Raw genomic sequence first — 25,481 nt, forward strand, 5'->3', positions numbered from 1 at the left:
AACAGCATCTTTTGGCTTCAGACTTGAGATTACTAAAAATACCATTAATTAGATCACATTTGGAAGCAACCAAATTAGAGGTACAACACTGCATTTTGCATCTCAGAGATTGAACACCAGCTCCCAGAACAGCACAAGACATGTAATTTATAAAATTCAGTACCCTGCTACATGGTGCAATCCAATAACCAATGGCTAGAAATGGAAGGCCCAGTGCCACAACCAGCACAACCAGACACTTGATAGCTATGGTCTGCTCCCGTAATCCTGAGAGATTTTCATACCAGATAGTCAGTAGCTGTTGCTGACAGTTTGGATGGGCCACAAACTGCAAAGATAAAGAAGAAAACCAAGACACATTAGAATTTACAAAAAGAGTTATGTAACTGACAACATATGTGATTATGATCACTTTAAGTTCATTTAAACCTTAAGAACCATGGATCCTCACCTTTCCTTTAAAATAAAGATTAATAAATGACGAAGAAACTGTTGAGCTGGTTTAAAGCAGCACTTTGGGGGCAAGGCTGTGCATTTGACAGCATTGGCCGACAGAAACCTTTTAAGCATTATCAAAATTTCTTTGTGCACCTCACTGGACCCTGTCTGAGTTTTATCATTTTTGGTCAGGCTTGTTACAGGGTGAGCACAAAATGCTCTATTTTTCAAACACTGTTTCTTTAGGATGAAGCAATGTGGACAGAGGAGCCTGTGCAGCCACATCAGGAACACGTCATATAATCAGCAGCACATAGAATCAATAGCCCACGTTGAGTGCTGTTAGTGAATGAACATAGAGGGGTGGAGGGGGGAGTTCTATAGCTCCCTGTATTCTTTGCCCATTGTATTCACACTGAATTTCTAAAATGTTGTCACACTCTTCATTACTACTGTAAGTATTACAAAATGTCCTGTGAGACTGCCACATCACAGGAGCACATGGGACATCAGTTAAGCACAAGTGTAAGCAGGCTGCTTATCACAGCAATTTGAAGCAATCTGGTAATGTACTTGTCACACTGGTTGACAACAGCCAGTAAATTGGAGTACAGAATACTAAGCAGTTTCACAAAAAGATTTGAAAAATCATTCTGATAACTCTGATAATCCATGTTGGATTAAGAGTGAGATTTGATCTGAGTTGCTTGTGGTTAAAAAAAATATAAATTAAAGAATACCATAAGCCTTGGACTTGCATTTTATTATCCTCTGTACTCTGTTGAGATCATAATGTACTACATACACTGTTGTTTGCCAGGTCTTGCCTGCAAAACTCAATTTATATTCCAAATCTCATTAAAAAGTGCATACAGTAGTACAACAGGGCAGACCTCTTAAAACAAAAAAAGCTGTTGCATGCACTTTAAAAAATGAAGCAATCTCCATACTTTAATTCTAGTTTTAGAGCAAAGTAAAATCCCAAAGTATTTTGCTGTGTGACTCAATACCCAGCTAGATCATACAATAATGCAGTTCGTACCTGTAGCAGAACAGCCAACAGAAATACATAAAAATAAATTAAAGGTCTTTTACGAAGTTCATGGCAGCTCTGTTTGCATTCTTTTTATTAGGCTGTCACCCTTGAAGCTTATGCAGAATAAAAGCTGCCAACCTGGCCCACTTGAAAACAGAGAGGCTGGGTTTGGTGCATTTGCGCATTTTAATATACACCCCCAGTCTGTTCTTTTTCTCAGGACATCAAGGGACAAATCACACAGCAGATTACTTTTCTGTCTTTGCCACAGTTAAATAGTTATTTCAAATTACAAAGACATTTTTTAAAAAGCAGGCTTAAAACTGTAGGGAAGAAGGGAAGAGAACAAACACCCACATGATTTCTGGGAATGGAAAAATTGGCCCACGAGCCCTCCTGCATCTCACTGTGAGCTGTGTGCTGGTTTATTCCTCCTGGCCTTTCAACGTTTTGATATGGTGCTAAGAGGAGATCTGCCTGAGCTATAATTTTCCCCAGCAAAAGGAGGAGGTAGTGAGTAAGATGACAGTGGCTATGATGAGTTTTTCTCTGGCAGTAAGTCTAATGGCTGTCGACAAGACCTTAGCAACTTATTTAGCTGCTGGCATCTGCACAGTGTGCACTGCTCCAAGCCCTGGGAGCAACTCGTGTCACTTCTCCCATCCATAAAAGCTCTGAAATTCATCCTTTTCTCCAGCTCTGCTGAAATATTTGAACTTATTATTTTATTATATGCAGCCAACCGAAATAAAAATACATGCAAGGTCGTCTTCTGTGTTTTCCCCTGTCCTGTGTATGTATCTTCCTGTCAGCTCCATCTCCTCCAAGGACAGCTAGAATAAACTTTATTAGAATAAACCAAACCAGGTTGGAAGAGACCTTCAAGATCATCGTGTCCAACCCATCAACCAATCCAACCCACCCAAACAGCTAACCCATGGCACCAAGTACCCCATCAAGTCTCCTCCTGAACACCTTCAATGACGGCGACTCCACCACCTCCCTGGGGAGCCCATTCCAATGGGCAATCACTCTTTCTGTATAGCCTGTTTACAAGTTGATTCACATTATATTTCACTTACCAATCACATCATCCTACAACCTTGTTCCTTCGGCATTTCTCTTCTCTCATCCTACCTTCCATGCAGTTTCTTCTCTTTCATTACAGGCTGATCCTATTATCACATTTATCTATTACTTTAGGATCTGGGATTCTGTGATTCAGTTCAAATCCCAGTGAACAACAAAGATGCACTAGGACAGTGTCTGCTCACTAAACAGATCCAAATTTTAACTTGGCTGCTTTTCCAGGCATAATTGACTGTACCACTTCAGCTGCATTCAGTTTCATGATCATGAACCAAGTCATCACTATGTAAATATTTTTCTGTATGATTAAGGGTGATTCTAATGTTATTTATTTCTAACATCCTAATGACTGAGTTCAGACTTAAGCAAGAAGAGATCCTGGCACACTCTTATACACAAACACACAACATACAAAGAAAATGTTGAATCTTTGTTCTCATTTATCATTTCAAAACTTTGGTGTTTGAAAATCAAGCCCTGTGATTTTACGCAAACTCTTATTGGTTTCACTTGGAACTTCCACTTTGATTTTATCTCAGCAAGAACTGCAGTACTGGGCCCTGTGTCAGCAACTCCACTGAAATTTTGTTGACCACCTAAAGACAGAGCTAAGACATGATAATTAAAGTGCCACTGCAGCAGCAATTTAGAATAAAGAACAACACTACTTGTTCTAAAGTTTTTCATGGGCTTTTTTGGTTGGTTGTGTTTGGTTTTCTGGGTTTTTTTTAATCCACTTAGTCCTTCACTATTGGGGCTGAGGTTTCAGTCTGAACCTTAGCTTTGAAATCATAGCCTGTTTACAAGATGGGCTACACTTCAATGCAGTGCCTGGGGCAGTAAGTGCAAGACTTTCATTACAAGTAGAATTGAAAACTCCATTTCCCCAGCAGTAAACTTCTGAGCACATTTGGTCACTTCTCCTATGTTTTTCTTGTCTCTCCTCCCTCTAAAAGGGCATACAGCTCATTAACCATTTCATGGACCTGCAGGTCTTCTTGGCATTCTATATTGTTTGCAACAGTGAACTGACCTTTAATGTAGCTGACCCAGAAGTGCAGCTAGAAATACTGAAAGCTGAGAAATGCCATACCCTTTTCTTCTTCCTCCAATTATAGGGTTGAAGCCATCCTATACAGAGCTCCCACATCCAAATCTGTTCTACAGTCAGAATATGACTATAATCTGCCACATCTGTAACACAGCCAATCCCAGCATGAAAGGGCCACCAAGGCAGAGACATTTCCTGGCTTGATCCTTGTCATGCCTTCTGTAATGGCCATTTACAAGGAACTGCACATGGCAACAACTCTGCATCATCTTATGCCAAGATCATTAGTCTTGTAGATTCTGAGCTGGTTTTATCACAAACTGGAGTCAAAACCTTGAATTTGTCTACAAATAATCTCTTGCAAGAGAATAGAATAAGTTTGCTACATGGAACTGTCCTTTTTATTTTTGCACTGTGGAGGTTTTTGTTACTTTTAATAGACTTGTGTGGCCCTTTGCTCAGCAGTGAATCCCATGAGTGACAGTGACCTCTTAGATGATAGCCAGACTTCATCAAGAAAGCTGAGCAGTTTCAGCAAAGGTTTGGTAACATCAACATAAACCAGCCTACAGAATTCATGTTATCTAGATATAACAACATGCCTGTGTACTTTGAGTCCTTCCCTGTTCCATTCTCTTTAATTAAGTTGCCACAAATATACTTACCCTCCATTCTGCTAATTAATATGCATTTATCTGCTGTAGACCAATTCTAAATTGGAACTAATGATTTGCTGTTTGGGATTTGTGTTTACACTTCCTATGTTAATAGTCTTTTGAGGACATAATAAACACCAACATTTCCCAGTTCTTCTGGCAGGTTGCTTAAAATTCATTTTCTGTGGCAGGTTGGCTCAACAGGTGGCCACAGAAGACTGTTATTTATTCTGAAAGACACAAGACTTCTTGCAGAGATGATGAATCTGTAATTGCTGTTAAGAATGGAAATGATGGTAACCATGTAAACAGGTAGCTGTAAATAATATATAGGCTTTGCTGTATTTCTTGAGTCCTCTCACAGTAGGACACAGTATCAACTATTTTCTGTGTTAGAGTAGCGTGATGTTGCAAAGAACAGCATAGTTAGGGATTGAAAACTGCTACAGTAAGTGGATATGCATTCTGTCAACTGTGTGACACTGCTCTATTTTTCAACATGTGATTCACAACATAACTCTTCGTTAGAAAGCACTTTGAGAGAGGCATCCACCAAAAACGCTCTGGCCTTTACAGAGCACTGATAAATACAGGTGCAAAGATGAAGAACTGAAATGAACTACTCACAGACATACTCCATACTTGTTCAGGACTGAATTTTAAAAAATACTTTAAAAGGAACACACATGGAAAATCATGTAGAATCTCTCACTGCAACCCACACAGCTCGTGTGTATACTGACTGACAACTTCGATGTTCTATTTTCCTTTTTCAATGTAGAGAAAGGAAGAGGCTTTTTTTCCCTACCCCTTCATCTGTCTGTTGTCAGGAAGACTAGTTGAAAGCAGCAAGATGTACTTCTCGGACTTTACTTGTCCAATTAAGTGACTTAAAGTAGAAAGCAAAGGCAAGAAAAAACAAATCAGTTCTTTTCAACAGTTAAAACCAACACTCCCACAAATACAGCTTCCTCTTTGGATATTACCACACAGACTGGCAGGAAGACACATCCCTACTTTCACTGAGTTAAAAACTGGCTCTACTGAAACCTCTTTTTTTGGCTAAATCAGGAGAAAGATCTGATTAACTGTGTATAACCTTGCTATCATAGCTGATTTACGTCATTAAATTCTCCTGCCAATTCTCAGCTGTGCAAAGTAGATTAAACTCAATTCCATCACTGTAGTCCCTTTCTGCCAGCTTCTGCCTTGTGACAATCCTGATTACACAAACTATGTCTCAGTGATGCTGCTGAGCACCAGTTCAAAGCACCTGTGGAAAAGTGCCACCACATTCCTATGACACTGACAGCACTGGCTCTAAGGAGTTACCTTTTTGACTTCATACTTAATGGCCAGCTTCACACGGCTCAGTGATGCTCTGTGTCTCTGCGCTTCAACCGGCTCAGAGTTTAGATCCCCGTTCAGAATGGCCTCCACTTCTTCCGAGTCTCGACAAAGATCAAGAACACCAACCACAAAATCCTTGCACTGCATCGACAGCTTGCGATAGTCATTCTGAAACAGAAGGGTCAGAGGAGATGGCCCATGAGGAAGGTGCTTAAGAGTCAATGGCAAGGAAAAAAGAACCTGTACAAGTTACTACAAATGGATAGTGTTTGACTTTTACATAGTAAGTCAAGTTAGGAGCCTATCAGACATGACAGCTCTTGTGTAGTAAAATAATTTCTTCTCTGACACAAAGTAGCCACTTGAACAGATGATGACAGCTGTTTAATAGAGCACGGGAACAATACATAACAGCATGATGAAAGTCACTCAGATGTGCAGCAAGGAGAGGTTGAAAGGACACATTAAAATTGCATAAACAAATAAGGACTATAACTCTTGAAAATCTAACCTCACTCTTGCAATATATCTTCCACCACATCTATGACATTACCTGTAAGCTCTTAGCTGATGCCTACTTCAGTAGAAGCCTTGGTCTTCGCTTATGTGTCTATGTCCTCTCAGCTACATATCTAGGACTTCTTTACCTGAGAAGCAGTCCTTGATTTCTTTGTATGAGGCTATAGTTGGAGGAGAAAACTTCAATGAACCTGCCAATTTTTCCTTCTTGTAGCAAGTGTTTCAGTGCCTAACTAAAAATAGCATAGCCTTCTTTTTCAATTACTCCACAGATAGTCTTCATTTTTTTTCCCCTCCAACTAGGCCATCAAAAGCCCAGTCTGAGTCCCTCATCTCTCCATTTTTGTGTTCACTGTTTATTTTCAGACTTTGGGAAGCAGAGATTTTCCCTCTGTGGTTCCTGCCTTCACAAAAATGCTTCCTTACTGTTCCTGCTCTCATAATGTTCTCATTTAATTTTTTTCCCCTGAAACCTTCACTTTTCCCTGCCCTTGTCTAAGTAACTTCTACCTCTATGTACTGCTAGTTTTGTTACATTTTTCAACTTAGCATCTATAAAATGAGAGAAACTGATATGCTCTCAGTAGTTTCAATTTATTTGGGGAAAAGATGAGAAAAGAGACTACATGGAGTGATTGCAAGAATCAGCTATCAGTCCCATAGGTCAGATTTAGACATGGATCAAATTGAAACATTACTAGAGACAAATATTAATAGGAATTGTGTTATTTTGGAAGGCTGAAGTCCCAGGTACAGACTTGAAAACAACCAGTCCTAATCACAGACCTAATCAGAAGCCAGTTATTTCCTTTGGTCAGAAAGGACAGATTAATTCAGCTGTCAGTGAACCAGCAGGAGGTAGTTTATTTTAGATTTGTTTTTGGTAACCAAGGAGAACAGTACAGAAGAGCCAATTATAAAAATAATACTGGGATGCATGATTAAATTCAGTGAAAGGACAAGCAAGCACATGTATGGGTAACATGTAGGACTTTTAAATAGGCAAATTCTCCTTAAAAATAGCCAAAGGAGAGAAATGTAAGCTTGGAGGTCCAAATGCAGGGAAGGCTTTTAAGTAAGAGATGTCAAAGTGATTAGACATCAGATTCTAAGAGGATAAAAACTTTGCAGAGGAAGACTCCTGAATGGTGGCTAGAATAGCAGCCTTGAAAAAGTCAGAGGAACAGTGTCTCCTGATAGTTTAGTCATGAAAGTGTCTAAGTATAAACTGCTAGAAGTCAGGCTAGTGGAGGGTATTAAACAAAGCACAGATGCAAGACAACGTAAAAAAGCAGATATTTGCTTCACTGCAGGCAAAATAGAGACTAAGGGCAACTCTAGTAAAGCCAAAAATATCATGCCATCAATTTACTACAGGCCTGTGTTCTTTGCAGGGGAACACCAGAGTAAGAGACCTGCTTATACGGCAGGGTTCCTTGCCTTCCTGCCCTCCCCTCCCCCAAATCATAGAGGGGCTCTGCTTCCTTGATCAACAAAGTGCTTCTTCAATTAATTCACAACCTAACTCAAACCATTACCCTCAGCTGTTTTTACTGGCTGTATCATCTTAAATGGTAGATCTCAAAAAAATGAATGGTTATAGAGACAAGTTTGTAACATCGAAAGCATCAGCCTGCATTCTGCATTTCACAAATGCCACAGATGAGGCTGATACACCATGGACAACTGATGGTGACTGGAACTGCAGGACTGTGTCTCACGAGCAGTTTCGGAGGACACTGGCACACATCAAGGGTTGGACTTTGGCCAGCCCAACTCTGTATATTCTGTTCTCACTCAAAACACTGAAGACTACCTGGTGAGTTCATCCAGAATTTTTACAAAGAAAACTATCAATCTGTGTCCAAAGAATGAAGTGTATGAACAAAAGGTTTTTGGCTGGTTTCTCTCACAAGATTTTTAACTACTCCAAAGGAAATGTATACTGAGCAATGACATGCAAATGAAATATATAGGTCTGCTGTCTCTTGTAGGAGAGACATGTTGCTGCAAGCTCCACACCAGTTATGCGTCACTGCATAACCAGTTCACTCCCATTATATGGAACCATAGAGTCACATTGAGTATTACCTATTAAATGGCCAATTTTGTGAGTACATATATAGTCAGTTTACATTTTAACTGCAGGAACTGTATATGCAAATGAAGCACATAATTGCACTAATGATTATGGATCTGGGCCCTGTCCTTTTAAAAGCTGGACCTAAACGTAGATCAAGCTTGAACACTCTTTGTTAGTCCAGCTGAGATAACACTATGTAAATTTACTTGGAACAGTGACAGATTCTGCTTTTAGATGCACGTCCACATCTTCCGCTGGCTTCAGCAGGAGCTTTTACCAAAACTGGGAACGAGGATTTATCCTCTCTAAAGCATGACTACAATCTTTTTGTTCCTTCTATGAAGAACCAAATTTTACCATGGTATCAGCAAACAATTTCCAGCGGGAGAACTGAGCTGGCATGTAGAGGACAGTATTTAGCTGAAAGCTTTTCAGCTACCTTCTCCTCTTTTTTCCTGCAGCAAATCTGAAGGAAAGTTCCACCAGATCTTCCGACTGCTAGAAATTCTCTCATCACTGTGCAGTAACATTTTTTAAGTTCTCCAGGAGGAGGATAAATATCAATTAACTTTAGTAACCTACAAGACAGATGCATTTTCTAATCCTGGTAAAGTGTAACAAAAATCCTTAAAGGGAAGAAGACTGGAAGTTAGGCAAGCACTTAGAAGGGACAGAAAAAAAGATGGAGGAGATCAGAAGGAGTGACAAGAGCTTGGAATAAGGATTTCACAAAGGTACAAGGAATAGGGAAGCTCGAGGACAACAGGAGCAGAGTGGAATGGTCCTCAGTGCTCCAGTTTCAACATCTATTTTTACACATTTTTAGTACTTTTTTTGGCTCCATGTCTTCTATGTTGCATGAAAAATGAGGGGTCACTTTTCTTTAAATCTTTTCTCTTCACTTGTGAGGGGAATATTAAAAAAAATAAAGAATTAAACATCAGTGTAATTAATACATTTAATATTCACAGGGAACAGACAGTCATGACTAAATGTCCTAAGCCACCTTCCCACATTTCTAACACCTGTGTAGGCTCTCGTTTGCACACCAACATCAGATTTTGCTAGCATAAATGACAGGTGACAGAGGCAGCTTGGCCTTTGCATAAGAGATGTAAGGTTCAATTCAGCAAGCATTTAGTAGGAAGCTTTGCCCTCAGGCATTTTTAAGCAGGTTCACCCTATAGCCTTTCTCTGTGGGAAAACAACCTAGAAAACCATTTTCTGTGCAAGTGCTCCACATCCAGGAAATGCACTGCTGTGAGAGTGCACAGCAAATGCTGCAGACCTTAATGTAGCATGGATAATAGGAATAAATCATAAATATCATCAAAAGTCCTTTCAAACAGACTTGTCCTTTCTTTTGTGGGAGATGAACTATTTTGTTCATTTTTCTTTACCCTGAAACAATTCTCCTCAATGTTGTGCTACAGACTGAATATGATTGGAATACTTAAGCATGTCCAGTGACAATACTAAAATCAGGGTGCAGCAGAAGTCCATCAGTCATTCTGTCTTGGAGGGAGTGCAAATGCTGGACTAGAAGCCTTCTCTGGGACATGCTAAAGCACACAGTTAGTAGCAAAATGTACATATAGAAAAGAAAGTACTGAAGAGACAGCTACAAATTCATATCAACTATAGCAAGCTTTGGTTTCTGTAAGGCACAGATGTGCTGCTTGCTTTCTCCTTGATCTACCTCTACAGAGCCCTTGGTGTGGCATCTCATAGTACATCCATTGCACAAGCAGCCCCATCCTACCTGCCCACAGTCCCACTGGGGAATATACACTCTCTTCAGCCACCATGTAATTACAGCCCTTCCTGGACCTGGATTAACAATGATGATAAAAATTTCCTTGCCTCTTCTTTTTCTTCCTCCCTTCCTATTCCACTACCACTTCTCCCCAGGAAGGGCAGCCAACCATCAATGCCAGAAGGAAACAGGCAACTCTCCTACCAGGCTTAGTAGAAACAGAAAGAACGTCCTGAGATGCATAAGAATGAAAAGGAAAAGAGACAGATGTGACGTCAATGAGGAAACTAATTATTTCACTGGAATGTTTTGATGTTGATGAAAAGCTGGAATTTCCATGCTAGCAAGAAGCCAGGAACAATTTCTACTGTAGGTGCCAGGAGTGAATTATCTTACACCTGGCAAGGTTAGCAGCCATTCAACTGCTATCCAAAAAGACTGAAATCTGTGCAAATAGTGGATTTCTTGGGTTCTTAATCATCCCAAAATATCAGTGTGTAGAGATTAAACAGTTGAGGAAAAAAAAAGAAGAAATGGAAGAGAGCAAAAACTGCAAACCATAGCATTTTACTCCTTCACAATTTAACATTTTAAAACTGAAGAAATTGTTAAGTTCAGGTTTGAAATAAGCACTCCAACCAAAAAGATAATATCACTTTTTCTTCCCCAAAGTGTCACACTATTCTGATTAAATTTGTGTTCATGGTATTAATACCTCTGATACAGGATGTTTCCATGAATTTGTATCTCTAATGAAATTGTTCTATTCACCCTAATCATTTACATCCTCCCTTTACAAAACCAGGATACAGCTTGCTGTAATTTAGCCTTTGGTGGCATTGCATTTTGGGTTCTTAGGGAGCTGTGTCACTTGAAATCGAGTTCCCAAGCCTGAACACAGGTATAACAAATGGATGGTTCAGTTTCTAAGGAGGCAACTCAGAAGTGAGGCTCTAAGAAACTGTAGGAGGGAAAAGGATAAAAGGGGTTTATCTACAGCCACCAAACCCATACACCTCCATCTTGGGTACACAATGCTGCACACCCTGTGGCTCTCAGGTTGTTGGCCTAGTTGTAAAAGAACTGAAGATAAAGAGGACTGAGATAATTCATATCAGATATTTAACCTTCTAGAAGAGGTAACTAATTTGTGTACAAAGCACACAAGCCAACAGTCTCTGTGCACATGATGAAATTCTTTAATTCTTCAATTTTATGATGACCAAGAACTTTCCCAGTTCAGTACTTTTTCAGCAGTGCAAAAAAGAAAAATCTGACATTTTTCCTATACTGCTGAATAAATACATTGAGGAAGTACTCAATCACTTTGCCACATTATACAACACACAGCCTGGTATGGGGCAAGGGCGGGGGGGAGGGGGGTGTTGTCCTCCAGCAAAGGAAGCAGAGGAAAGGTTTAAGCTGGCTTTTACACTTCATTAGTCTGTGGTGTAACATATCGATCCCTCTCAGCCCTGAAACCTTGGGTTTAAATTCTATATTAACTCACTCTGCTGTATCTGGAGCTATTCTTTCTCAGGAGTCTAAAATGGTTTCTTCCTCTTCTGTTTAAGTTCACTTTATTAATTTCTGCCTGTGTTTCTCCAGGTTGCTGCATATTTCTTCTCAGTCCTCCATAGGAATAGCAATGCTGGCTGTTGTTTGAAAAGGTTAATGCATGGTTTTGCTTCTCTGGGATCATTCACAAAGATATTACACAAACGAACCACTGACCCTGCAGAACATCATCAAACATGTTGCTAAAACTACATACAATGCTGTTAATATCACTACTCACAGAGAACTATCTGTCATTCCCCAAGCAGTACATGTAGCCTACTTGGGTTTGATGTTTTTTTTTGGTGGAATTTGATCAGGGGGGAAGGGCACAGGCAAGGGGAAGGTGGGTGTTACTGTAGTTTTCAAGGTATTCACAGAACTGCAAAAGCATTTTTAAAAAAAGCACTGGGCAGCAGTTAACTAAGTCATGAATTCAATGATAGAAAGGTCAGGGCACCAGCATGCTAAACCAGATACAGCTCCAATCCAGCTAACAGGAGCTCCACCTGTAATCGGTCTAACCGCTGGTTTTGAACAGGCGACATTTCTAAAAGGTCTGTCAAAAAAATCCACTTTCTGTATTCTTAACAGTTCAGAGACATCATTCAAAACTAGTGTGAATGGAAAAGAGGGAATAAGGTCAATGCTCTACTATGCACCCAAAAAGTGTAACATTTTCTGCTTTCTGTGCTTCTATTACTCAGCATCTGTAACTCAAAATGATCTTTGCTGCAGCAAACAAAACTGTTTTCCAGCTGCCGCAAAATTATCAGACTGCAAGCTGCCCCTTTCCCCAGTTTTCTCCATAGGTGCAAACACACTTTCATGTCATTAAAACTCCTTTTTCAAAGGCTTATGTATTGAAAATTCAAAACCAAGAACAAAAGAGACAATAAATAGCATGAAAGCATTTGCATTCAAGAAAGTAAAGACACAAGAAATAATTTTAAGCATCTTAAGAACACCATGAAGCAGCAGCAGCTTTAAAACAACAACAGAGAGAACACCAAAACACAATTACCTTGAATTCTTTTTCAATGTTGGCCAGCTTGGCAAGTTCATTGCTGAGTTCTAGAGCAGTGAGTACCGGATCTTCACTGGAGAGGGACAGATAAGCTGGACTAGCCAGTCCTTTGTATGCATTTATTCTTGACCTAGAGTGACTGAAAGAATCATGCTTTTGCTTCTCAGTACAGTCATTACACTTGCAGAAATAATCATGAGGTCTTTCTATCCTTGCTCCTTTCATCAACAGCATGTGCACGACTTCGTATTTTTGGCAGTGGGCAGCTAAAATGATGGGAGTGATATCTGGAGAGAAGCGGGTACCGTCCTCATCGTAGGAGTAAAAATCATCGTCCTGCAGCTCCTGCTCACAGGGGCTCAGAGTCAGTCGCTTATTTACTGAAAACCCAGGATGATTCAAAATTGCTTCCACTATCCTAATGTAGCCCTTGCTGATTGCGAGCAGCAGGGCATCTCCAATCCGTGCCAAGTTCTCTTTTTTCAACAGAAGTTCTGTCACTTCCAAATGTTCATTCCCTACAGCAAGCTGCAAGGCGTTTTGGCCCATGTAGTCAACACAGTTGACGTTCAGTGTTTTTGACTCCTCCAGCATTTTGCGCACCACAGGTATGTTCCCATACTCTGCTGCATCTAGAAAACGCTCTTCCTCGGCTGTAAGACTGGTGCCCCTGTTGTTGAACATGAATGCTGGGCCTCTGATGGCCTGTCGCCTTCCCTTCTCCCTCATCATCGTCATACGTCTCAGAGATGGGCTTTCTTCAATGTACCTAATGACAAAACCAGCCAGGTAACAGAATTTCACTATGGTGGTTATTTGTAGCTTCCACTTCTCCTGTGGCTACAAAAACAACTACCTTTGTCCCTTTTGTCCCCATCTACTGACAAGAAGCATTCTTATTGAGATTGTTCTGCCTTCATGCTTTCTTGTCTGCAATCTAAAGGCACTACAGGCTCAAGGTCACAGGCCATTTCTGTTTTGTTAGCATGGCTAAGATTTGTTTTTCACTTTCTGCAAGACACCTCTTCAGAAATTCCTCCTGACTCACTTCAGTACATAAGTGAGAGCAAACTCACGTCTACTACATTACTTCCAGCAGTAATTAATACTGTCCCCCTAGGCATTCAAGCTGATGGCTCAAGACAGGCAATATTTATGCTTACCATATTCTAGCTCACGTGAACAAGAGGTGAAAACAAGTTTTCTTCTGACGTCTTGCCAAGCAATACACAATGAAGCCTGATCTCCTGCTTTCTGGTGTTAACAACATCCAGAAAAATTCTACTCACCAGTCAATTTGGTCAATTACAAGTCTTTGATAAACAACAGTTCATACACATCCAACAGACTTTCTGGATGCTGCTAACTAAACTTCTCTCAGATCCTAGACACCACCCAATGCAGACTGGAATCAGCTCTCACTCCAGCTGGACTTCTACAATGCTATGGTTTATGTTGGGACTATTTCTACTACACATCTACCATTTCAGGAGCTGAAAGGAAGAAGCTGTCCAATGTCATGACATGAGGATGTTTTCTTTCAAAGTCCTCATGTGTTCTCATGACACAATCAAGAAAAATGGGAAAGTCAAACAGCTACTGAATGAAAACTGAGAAGGCAAGCTGCACTGGGAAGTTTAAACCTGGGTGTAGAAAAGTGAGACTGTTTAGGAAAGTGAACTGAGAACCAGGGAAGCTGTGAATTCACATCAAAAACTGGTTGCAAAAGCAGAAAGATAGAGAAAAGGGGAACAGAAGAAAAGGGGGAAAAAGCTAACTGAGAAAACACTGGAATTAGGAACCAGTGAAGATACTGGCTGAGAGCAGCAGGGAGCAAATAGTAATGGGCTGACAGAACAGACAGATCAGATGCTAAGCTGGATCTAGCTAGGTAAGAAAAGAGAGGGAAGAGTAGGTTCAGAGAAGCAAACCTAGGAGTTGCAAAGAAAACAGACCTCGGATGAGAGGCTGAGCAGATGCTACCTATTTGGAGAAAATAACAACAGGAAACTGCTGCCTGGTGAGGTCTGAAACAATAGAAGAGATGGGATCAGACTGAAGTGGTCACAGCTGAGGGAAGAACAGAAGCATTTATGCATGCCAGAGCAGAGGCCAAAGGCCTGAAAAGATACTTGGGATATCATAACCTTCCTCCACTACCATCTGCAAATAAATGTGAAACCCATCAGCAGTCTCTCTTCCCTTCCCAGCCCTGCTCAATATTGAGAAATACAGCTTCCAGCTGCTATCAGTTAATCCATTAGCTCCAGGGGTAGAGATCACTTGAACTGATTTGATGGGCACAAAGACACCAGTGCAGCTGATAAACAATGTATGAGTTAATGGAGGGTGTGCTTTGAATACATATAGCACTATACATATGCTACATACATACAAACAGGCCTTATACATTTCAAATTTGGTTCTAATGTCCTATGTGCCTCTGTTCCTCTTCTATAGGAAAAGAACAGTTGGCTCCCATTCTACAGGAGCACTGTGAAAATTCATTTATTCACTTCAGCAAAAAAACTCAGATACAAAAGGGAAGACAGAAGAATTGAAGAGGAAATTAAGCCTTCTACCCTCAGAGCAAAGGCCAGGTAATGTGCATTAGAAGAGATGTGGGTCCACATAACGAATGCTGAGGGAAAGCCAAAATATTAAGCAGCCCTTTTTAAGCAAGCCCATCAGGCTGCAAAAGGACAGAACCAAGGGAAAAATGCCACGCACACCTTTGGCGCACCCAAGGTGCACCTTTAAGCGAACATAGTGGAACCTGCTTGGGCAGCTTCAAAAGCTGCATATCCTAATTGCTGCAGCTTCAAACCCACAACTGGAGTGACAGCCTCTTAAAAGCAGGCGTGGTTTTTCTTTGTGTGTGTGTGTGATCTTTCAGCAATGAGCTTCACAATGTTATCACTGCACAAAAGGTGCTCACTGTCATCACTGAGTCTCCTCAGCTTAATGGTTTTCACTGGGTATAACTAATTCCATTCAGATTGTAAGGATATGTCTGGCCTTCCAGCTGTCTGCACCTATTGTAATAAATTCAGCAAAACGTAAAATCTTAATCACTTCATCACAGACAAATACCCTTAAAGCTAGTCCATGCTCTGAACATTTCAGTTAATACAAATGGGTGGCTCCACTGTGGATCAAGTAGACTGCAATCCTCATTACCAAGGTCTGTCCTGGGATGAAGCATTTGATCTTTTTACATTTTCATTTGTGTTTGCCATTTGTGGTCTACCAGAAATGACCTGGATGGCACTGCAGTATGAGCAGTATCAAGTGCTAGTCCCTTTCAGAAATATATGCCCAAACTGCTTTGGTCAAATATGAAGGGATTCTCTGTTTTTCAACTTGCCTACTGCTTCTGAGTCTCTGGAAAAGGCAGCATAACAGAGAGGACTTGTGACTCTGTTAAACACAGAATTGATTTAATGTCCCAAAGCTCAGGCATATTTCATATTTGGGATTACTCTGATACAAAGATTTGAGGCCAGAGTGTACGTGGTGAGCAGCCACTGTATGGTACTACCTTATTGCCCAACAAATCAGAAGCAAACCCAGAAATACTGTCTTTTTGTAGTCACCTCTTAAACAAGATCTGCTACACTGTCACCTTTCTATTCTTCCTCCACATCTGAAAACATAGCTAGAGAAATGCAGTTGTCTATTGTAATATTATAAAGAAAAAAAATGTATGGACATTAAAAAAGACAAGAGACCAAACTGACTCATGTCAATTTCTTGATTTAAGAAGACTCTAAAATGCCACCCTGAACCTCGTTTATGTTTTATTACACAACAATATGTTTCCCCCTAAATATTCAGTTTAATTTTTCAGAATATTTTGAAATATGACACTTATTTTCTGTTTCATCTATCTTTCTTTCCAAACCCACTGACTAAGGTGACTCATCTGACTTCCATAACAAGAGATCTATCCTTCCAAAGGTGTTGCACTAGTCTATCTTCCCCACAAGGAAGGTACCTTCAGCTATAAATCTTGTGACAAAAATTATACACTTGAAGCAACTGCAGTGTCTTCTCAAAATAAAGATGAAAGTTGCTTGGTATTTTAATGACTACAATACTGTCAAGACCTCTCAAAAACAACCCCAAACAAACAAACAACAACCACCACCACCACCCCCCCAAACAAAAGCTGTCGTACAGCACCACACAGGCAGGAGACTGTTAGCTTTGTCCATATAAGAGCAGGCTGGATGAGGCTCTGGCCAGCCTGATCTTGTGTGGGGTGTCCCTGCCCGTGGCAGGGGGGTTGGAACTAGATGATCCTTGTGGTCCCTTCCAACCCTGACTGATACTATGATACTATATCTGTCTCCCCTCTTCTTCCTCCCTTCCCTCAGTCATTTCAAAGACCTCAACCCAGCACAGCTCTGTTCAGAGTACAGCACACAAGAAGCATCAGGTATGAAGTCTCCTACTCTGTCTTCCTCTCTCCTGTTCTTACATGTAATATATCTAAGCTAATATAAAGGATGAAGAAAATTATTAAAATTTCAGTTTATTTAGCTATTTTCAGCAAATTTTATATCTAATATTTGCCAACTGAGATAACAAAACAACAAAATCTAAAGTTGCATCTCTAAATATTACTAGCCTGGCTTCAAAATATGATTAAGAGAGAATTAAGTGTACATTAATTATTTGTGTTCCATTTCCTACAGCAAAGTTCATATTCTCAATCTTGTCTCTGTAAGGAGTTGCCAACTGACATTAAAAGAGGGAAGGAGAGATGGAAATCCTGATGTTTCTCTTCCCAACTGTTCCCAGTAGTTGAAAGAATGCCAAAACACCCACCAAAAATGTGTAGAATACATAGAAAAATAATCCACAAGAAAACCAAGCAATCAAAATTCCCAATTATTTCATGTTAATTCTTCAGCAGAAATACACCACGACATTAAGTAAGTTCTAGTCCTAGTACACAGGTTGCATAATTACACTGTGTGGCTGCAGGAGGAAGGACAAAGAAGCATACTGCAAAAAGGACAGAATTCAGTCCTCTTTGGCTGACATGAAGCAGCAGATGAGCCACTCCATTTTTAACATAACTAGTTTACACATTTCACAGCAGAAAAATGCCCAAGAGGTCTATAAAGCCTCAAGCCTCTGTTGGCTGCACAGCACAAGGAAGAGAGATGGAACTGGAAGTACAGCAGTTGCATTAACTGAAGTACACCAGTTCCACCATATCTGGACATTGCACTTGGCCCTAAGCACACATCTTAGGCAGCTGTTTTGATGAACCACAAAACCTCACTGGCAAGAAGGAAGAACTTCACAAACTGTACACCAACCTTCAGAATCCTTCATTTATCACTACAAAACAAAGATGACATCAAGTGACAAGTTTTATTTCCTAACTATACCACTACCATTAGTCTAGTTCACTGCCTCCCCCTTAGGCAAACTCAACTCTAACAATGGCAGCAAACAGAACCTCACTCACTACAAGACAATTAACAGGACACTTCCATTGCAGTTTTGCAGTACTTGCACCTTAGTGAAGTCGCAGCTCCTAAAGGAGAATGCCACCCTTTAAGACCTTTACCTAATCTAACTATCACAAGCTTTCAAAGCAATGTTAGGTACACACTGAACAATTAACAGGTTTGTTACATACCAGATAATGTCCTATGACACAAAAAACTATCCTACATTATAATGTTAACCTTAAATGTGCATCTAAAATGCATGAGCTTCATGTGCAATAACAACAACAGAAAAAGGAACATCCTCCTATTAAACTAGCTGTAGCCATTTGTCTCTTGTGTTTTGCCTCCATCATCTTGCTGGATGGTTGCTCCTACAGAATCACCCAGAATGGCATGCAGCACAGCAACTGCAAAGGAGTGGAATAAGCATGAGGATTCCTCTGCTTCTGCCATGAATTGTTTCAAGTACAGATTTCTAGTCTGTTAGCCTGCCTATTCCTTTTGATCTCCAAAGTTTGAGAACTCTATCATAAGGACCGAAATGTGGGAGAAGTAGTTGACAGGTGAATATCTTGTGTTCTGCTGTTCACCATCTCATCTACAGAATTCAAAAGATTATTAATCTTGTTTCTAGACACACTTTTTAAACACTGCAAACTACATAAGCAATTTTAAAACAGAGAAGCTGGAGAAATAAAGATTTCATTCTAGGTTCTCCCAGATCTGAAGAGCAATTTTCTAACATTTGTACAAAAGAACAGGCAGTTATTTTCCCTGAACTACTAAATACAATAAAAGATGGCATCAATAATTTACAAGCAGTTTAGCCCACTGCTAAACTGCAGTATGTGAGTGATCTTGATTCTATTCTAGCCCTGAAAAGGAAATGAAGTTCAGTGATTATAGACAGATCAGATAAGTACATCACGGGAAGAGCGATGAGCACAACTCACATGCACATTTAAAAGCAACTACACCAGAGTCAGCCACACAGAAGATGCAGATGGTGCCTCTTGTTCTGTCAAAAGCAGCCTCTGAGGTCCCAGTGTTAAAAGTAAGGAATGCTAATTGCCTTATTCACAAAGTAAGTGCTCAGACATGCACATACATATGTGCAGCATTTTAGCTCCTGACTCCTGAGATTCCTTAAACTAAGCCATCTCGAATGTTTGCTTTGTTACCACCACAAGAGAAGACAGTGGTGTTCCATGTGAAGTAGCAGCTCCTGGCCTGTGCAGAGCCACAGGCAGAGGGGTAATGCCCCAGCCTCACAGCTGCTCCCACAAGATGGTTTTGCCAACCTTCCAAGTTCTGCTGCAGCCATGTGCCACAAGAGGATGCTGGTAAATGTTTCTTCACCAGTAAAAATAATGTCACATTCACATATGTTTGCATGGAAGCTTGTGCATATTCCACGCAGTCTGGGAATCCCTGCACCAAATCTAAAATTTATTAAATGAGGACTTCCTTCTCTCTTCTGTGAGCTACTGCCCGGGCTTTCCAGAAGAGGGAGGTGAATTCAGCTGAACAGTAGAACATCAATCAGGCCAGCTGCAAGATCTGACTCAGGTCTGTGCTCTCCCACTGGTCTGAAATGACACAATCCATCATCCAAAATGCCCTCATGTCAGCTCATGGAAGTTCTGTCTCTGAACTGGAAGGAATTAGTCAAAAAATGGAAGAAAACATGAGATATCAGGAGATGTACACATACTTAGCTTGTTCCTTCTACTCCCACTTCATAAACTATGCAGAGCTTTTCCCTACCATTACTCTTCACTAACTCTTCAACAGAAAACACAAACCATCCCAATTCCTGTGGGGAAAAAAAAAAGACTGTATGTTGATAACAGGAGTGCATCAATATATACACAGAAAAAGGAAAACATCTCACAAGGAAAGAACCAACTTCACAGGACTACAGGAACAAAGAATTGTAAAGCTCCTTTTACACTTAGACCTTTACTTGTGTTCTGTTGCTCCACTCGGGAAACAAAGGTCTGATTTTCATAAGGATTCAGGAAATCAGGCATCTGATGCCTACTACATTTAATTTACAGGTTTTGTCCACATTTTTCCCACTGGGACAAAGAGTACCTTGTGAAACAAGTATTACATCCAGCCAGCAGTCTTAGTGGGAATCTGAGGTTAATTACTTTCTCCAGCAATATTTGGCACAGGAGGGAGCCAGCTGTACATTGACAGGCACCTTGTATGGGTTACAGCTTTCAGACATTTCTAATACCAACTAAGTGCATCTTCTTGTGCCAACTACTTCACATCATCCTGCCTTTTTGCCTTGCACTGTCAGTACTGAGTATTCAGACCACAAACACTACCAGTCAAGGATCCTCATGCTCATTCTGTGCACACTGAAGCCTTGCATGTGTCAATCTGAGCAGGTTATGAGCAGATGCTTACATTTATTATCTTAACATATGCTGTGATTTTTAGGCATTAACACCAAACACATATTGTTACCCCAGAAGAAAGCCCCCACTGCTATGCCAGGGATGACCATGAGAATGTAGTGCAGGAAATGGTAGCTGTGTTTCTTTCACCTCTATCCCCTGCCAGTTCAACACATTCCTATTACATTGATGAATGTCACCCCTTTTGTCAGCCAGACCAGACGCTTGCAATCACTGTTGTCACAGACTCCCAGGACAGGATCACAGGAATTATATACCAGGAAGCAATTCCAACAGATGAAGTTAAATGCCTCACTCCAGCCTTAAATGCCTAGAACTGCACTTGAACTCATTTTATTCCCTGGTGGCATAATACCCATTTCTTCAAAAAAGGAACCGTTCTAGAAGGATACTAACCTCAAACAGACCCAGAAGTTTAGATCTTACAGCTTACAATACATCTACGATAGCTTCAACTGTATAAAGTGTCTGACTCTAATCCTCTGGACTCTTTTTATGGTGAACAGAGGAAAACAGGCACCTCAAGAAGAAGATAAATGACTACTCTACCTTGCCCAGTGCTATTTCCTCTCTCATCCCATCAAGTATAGAGGGAGCCTAGACAATCAACTTCAGCATAGATAACTTACAGACAGCTACAGATATGCAAAAGATTCCTTCACTTGAAGTCTGGATTGCTACATACAAGGTATTTGAGAAGAAATTCTGTGCTGGGATGATAAAAACCACTTTTATTTGTGGTTATCCCATTTTAAGCACTCTAATTATTTCTGTGCTTCACAATTATCTCTAGAGTGATATTAATCAACGCCTCTTCTATAAATGCTGAATATATTACTTTAAAGCTCAAAATAAACTGTTTGTAATGTGGTAATTAAAATATTTAATTAAGATCTAAATATTGTCCTGAAAGAATAAAGTGCTAAAGTAATCTTCAGAGATAAGTCTGTCTAAACTGCTGTGCATTATAAAATTGAGTGAATAATTCATGGACAACCTACATTTCCTAAGTGAGAAAAGAGATAAAGTGAACATCCTCATCAGTAAAATCAAATTTATTTCTCCTGTAGCATGTCTAGTCATCATCAGCACTTATATATATGTGATCACCTCTTAAAAAACACCAGGCTGAAATTTCCGAAGACAACATCAAAGAGGGTAAGGTGCATCTCAAGAACCGAGACTTTCCTGCCCAAGTGTCCTAGATTTCTGTGGGGCATCTGGTTTTACCACAGCCTAGATTTGAAAAAATATAAAAGGGATGCATTACCACTGCTAGTACAAAACGACGCATTAGGTTCTCTACACCTTAACTGAGGAAATAGGTTTTTCTCGGCAGGCCAGAAAAAAAACCCCAAATAATAAAAAAAGATTAAATCTCTCATGCCCCAGCACACCTTGCCTGCCTTTTGCTACATGCTGCCCCCACCTCACTCTGAAGCAGCAAAGCCGAGGGGTTGGAGAGGGGCGGCCAAGGGCAGGTAACGATTGTCCTCACAAGATACTTTCTAAGTCCCAGCACCTCAGCCACTGCAAACCGGCCCCGTCTCCGCTCGTTGCACCGGTCACGCCCGTTTGCTGACAGGCCGAGCGGCTGCACTCCCGCCGCGGGGCCCGGCTCAGCAGGACGGAACGAGGCGCCCCGGGGTCGAACCCCACAACTTGCCGGGGATACGGCGGGGACTTGTCGTGGCTGCTCCAGGGAAGTTGATGGCTAGCACCTTCTCAACCTCCCCCCGGGCCCGACTTACATGGTGCTGGCAAAAGGAGGGGGCGGGTAGTAGCCGTAGGGCTCCCGAAGGGTTTTAACGGGTCTTTGAGGTGGCGGAGGGGGCTCCGGCCCCCCATTGACGCCCCTCCAGCCGCGGCGCCGCCGTTGCTGCTCCTCTTCCTCTGCCCCCTCCTCATCCTCCTCCTGCTGCGGGGGGAAGGTCACTCTCCCCTGTTCCTTACTCTTCCTGCTCTTGCTCGACATGGTCAGGGTCCCCTCAGGCGCCGACAGTGGTGGCGGCAGCAGCTGCTCCCGGCCGGCCTCGTCCGGCAGCGTGTGTGGCGGGGAAGCAAGCAGGAGGGAAAAAGCCCTGCCCGGCGGGGGACAGAGCACCTGGAGAGGACAAAACCCTCACCATAAAACCACCACCACCGCCCCTCCGCCCTCTTCTCCTGCCGCTCGCCAGAAAGCCGACACGATGCGCAGCCCGGGAGCCGGGAAGTGCTGGGGAGGCGAGCAAAAGACAAGGCTCCCGGCAGCGGCTTCTCTGCCCCTCTCCTCTCCCTGTCATCCTCCCTTGCTAAGACGGCATCCTTACTGAGGCGGAGAAGCGAGCAGCAGCCGCCTACCGCGGCCGGAGCTCGGGAGAGGAGAGGAGAGGACGCCTCTCCACTCAGCCTCCGCCCGCCCAACGGCCGGCTCGGCCCAGGGGGGCGGCGCGGGGGAGGCGCCGTTGCCACAGGGCTGTTACAAGTATCCCTCAGCCGCCCCCGCGCCGCCTCCGAGGTAAAAGCTCAACCCGGCACGCCTGATCTTCAGGTACCGCTATCACCGTTGCTCTATGGAGTCCTCAGGAGGTCCCCGCCCGATGTACGGTCCCTGCAAAGACGGTGTCGAGCCTTTCCGTTCGTACCCGCTGTGCTACGAGCGTCCAGAGCAGATCCAGGAGTAACGGCGTGATTCGGGGGACTGCCAACCATCAGGCAGTTTTCTCCAAAACGGCCCAAACTGAATAGTGATGCCCATCCGTGTAAAGCCTGGTCAGTCTTTTGAGAAATACTTAGCCCTGCACTGGAAACAATTTAAGTTATTTTTTTTGTGTTAAAAAGAGACTGTTGACTGGCTTACCGATGATAAAAGCGAGTCAAGATTGACAAAGTGTTCCAGACGTCTCTGTCTCAGACTTAACTGGTTTAATTCTGCCTGGTGTCACACTAAAAATCAGTGGGAGGATGTTAAGACTCCCGTTGCATGTAATCAGAGCTAATTATACTCCGTGAATACGAGTCACAAAGATTCTTGCTGTACGGAGATGTATTGCCTCTTTCCATGATGAGATTTTTGGTGCATTATGCCATAGGGAAGATTATTCATTGACAAAACTGCAATGCCATTAAATTCAAGGCAAAGCATATTTGGTTTTGTACACAGAGTATGCAGAAGAGTAGATACACTGAGGCTATGCAGTGATTTATGCAGTAAAGCTATTCCTTTGGCTACATGCTGCTGAGGTGCCATTTTTCTCTGTGTTAAACTTACTTGAAGCATTATATGGCTATCAGTATAAATTCACATGAATCAGTATTCAGAAACACAAGTCCTACTGAAATTGAAATTCATGTAAGTTTTTCCAGTTACTTCAGAGAAAGTGGAGTTTGATTCCACATATGACTGCTTAGATAGAATTCTCACTGCCAAGTATCATTAAATAGTCTCACCACCTCACAGTGTACACTGTTTTCAGTGTCAGTCTTCGGTTTGTCTTTGTTTTTATCCGTATGAAAAAAATGTTGTACTCATGGAGCACAGGAAAAACTAACCAAGAGTGTCACTGAGATAAATTAGTCAGCTAGAGCTTTGAAGAAAGAACTAGGGTTTGTTTTCATCCATTTAATTAGTTTGCATTTTGAACTATTTAGGGAAGTGGTTTTTCATGTCATTGGTCAGCTTCAGTGGAATTATGTACATGATAGAACAAATTTTCCTCTCTAAGAAACTAATGTATTGTGTTGCTACCCTGACTTTAACATACTTGGTTTTTTATTCATGTAGGACAGTCTAGGTGTCTAACCTAATTATACATACTGTGTTCTTGCAGAGAAACTTTGACTTAAACAATGCTGCCCACATTGTATTTTTTTTCACACACATACATGCACACACAAAAAATCCTCTATTGTTACAGGAATGGACTTTCAATTGCCTCTAGAATTTCCCTTGAGAACAAAACATAAAAGTAGAGCTGAAAACAGATGAGAAATGCTCTTTCTTCTCAAATGTATGCTCAGAGCAAGGCTTCCAGATAAAAAGGTTTATTTTCTTTTCAGAAACAGGTAAAAGAGGGTTTTAATATTAGTTCTTAGTTTTAAGAAAGCTGCTTTCTTGCTTTTTGTGTTGTGTTTTCCATCACTAATTTGAATTACATGTTCTATGAGCTGAGTTTTTACTGATTTGTGTATAACCTAGATAGAGATTGGTTTGCTGTTTCTACAGCTAATGAAAGGTAATGATTACTGTCGATTCAGTTATCCAGGCCTTCATGATACATCCCTCCCTTTTGAGGGGTAAAATGATGATAACTCTCCAAGTAATTACAATACTATATATTACAGTATATATCTTATGCCATAGAACTGTCACCTAAACTGTTTCTGTCACTATAAGGACAGAGACTGAATAGAAAAGCCTGAAAGATGTACAGCAGTGACACACAGCAGATACTGTATTATACTATTGAAGGTGTTAGATCATTCTTGATCCTCTTTTTTCAAGGACACTGATTTAATGCCATAACTACTTCATGTTCAAGTTAGATTTGCAGCCCGAATACAACCCCTCATTCTTTTCCCCAGACTGGTTTGCTCAAGACAGGATGCAATTAGATTGGAGCAGGATTTTCTTTATATGGATCACAGGATGTTAGCAGTTGGAAGGAACCTCTGGAGATCTTCAAGTCCACCCCCCCTGCCAGAACAGGACCATGTTCTCTAGCACAGGCTGCACAGGAACACATCCAGATGGGTCTTAAAAGTCTCCATAGGAGAAAACTTCACAACCTCCCTGGAGAGCCTGTTCCAATGCTCTGTGACCCTTACAGTAAATAAGTTCTTCTTCATGTTGAAGATCAGCTACTCACTGGTGGAATTCTTCTCTCCTCCTCAAAATTATGGGAAATGCATGATTCAGATTTTAAAATTTCTGTCATCAGTATACTTCAGCTGGAAGGGATTGATGTAGAAATATATTTTCTAAATTGAAAGAAGGAGTCTAAAGGACTCACACTAATACATTTCCTTGCAATATTG

At 41.3% G+C, this 25,481-nt stretch overlaps 1 protein-coding gene across 2 annotated transcripts in view; it reads right to left on the reverse strand.

Annotated features, from left to right (window-relative positions):
• TRPC3 (transient receptor potential cation channel subfamily C member 3) overlaps window positions 1–22,818 on the reverse strand; it is a 37,222-nt gene extending 14,404 nt beyond the window's left edge. Inside the window, exons 1-4 of one of the 2 annotated variants that reach the window (XM_068153966.1) lie at window positions 22,217–22,818; window positions 12,560–13,331; window positions 5,603–5,788; window positions 164–328 (exon numbers count right to left, since the gene is read on the reverse strand). In XM_068153966.1, the coding sequence (XP_068010067.1) occupies window positions 164–328; window positions 5,603–5,788; window positions 12,560–13,331; window positions 22,217–22,440 (1,347 nt within the window). In that variant the 5' untranslated portion in view covers window positions 22,441–22,818. Of the gene's footprint in view, window positions 1–163; window positions 329–5,602; window positions 5,789–12,559; window positions 13,332–19,747; window positions 19,856–22,216 lie in introns of those variants that run through there. The other variant, XM_068153967.1, reaches the window with a different exon arrangement.
• Between the last annotated feature and the right edge of the window lie 2,663 nt (window positions 22,819–25,481).

The sequence above is a fragment of the Melanerpes formicivorus genome, unplaced genomic scaffold, assembly GCF_026170545.1.
Source record: "Melanerpes formicivorus ecotype bairdi unplaced genomic scaffold, bMelFor1.0.p_v2 SCAF_27, whole genome shotgun sequence".
Taxonomy (NCBI): Eukaryota; Metazoa; Chordata; class Aves; order Piciformes; family Picidae; genus Melanerpes; species Melanerpes formicivorus.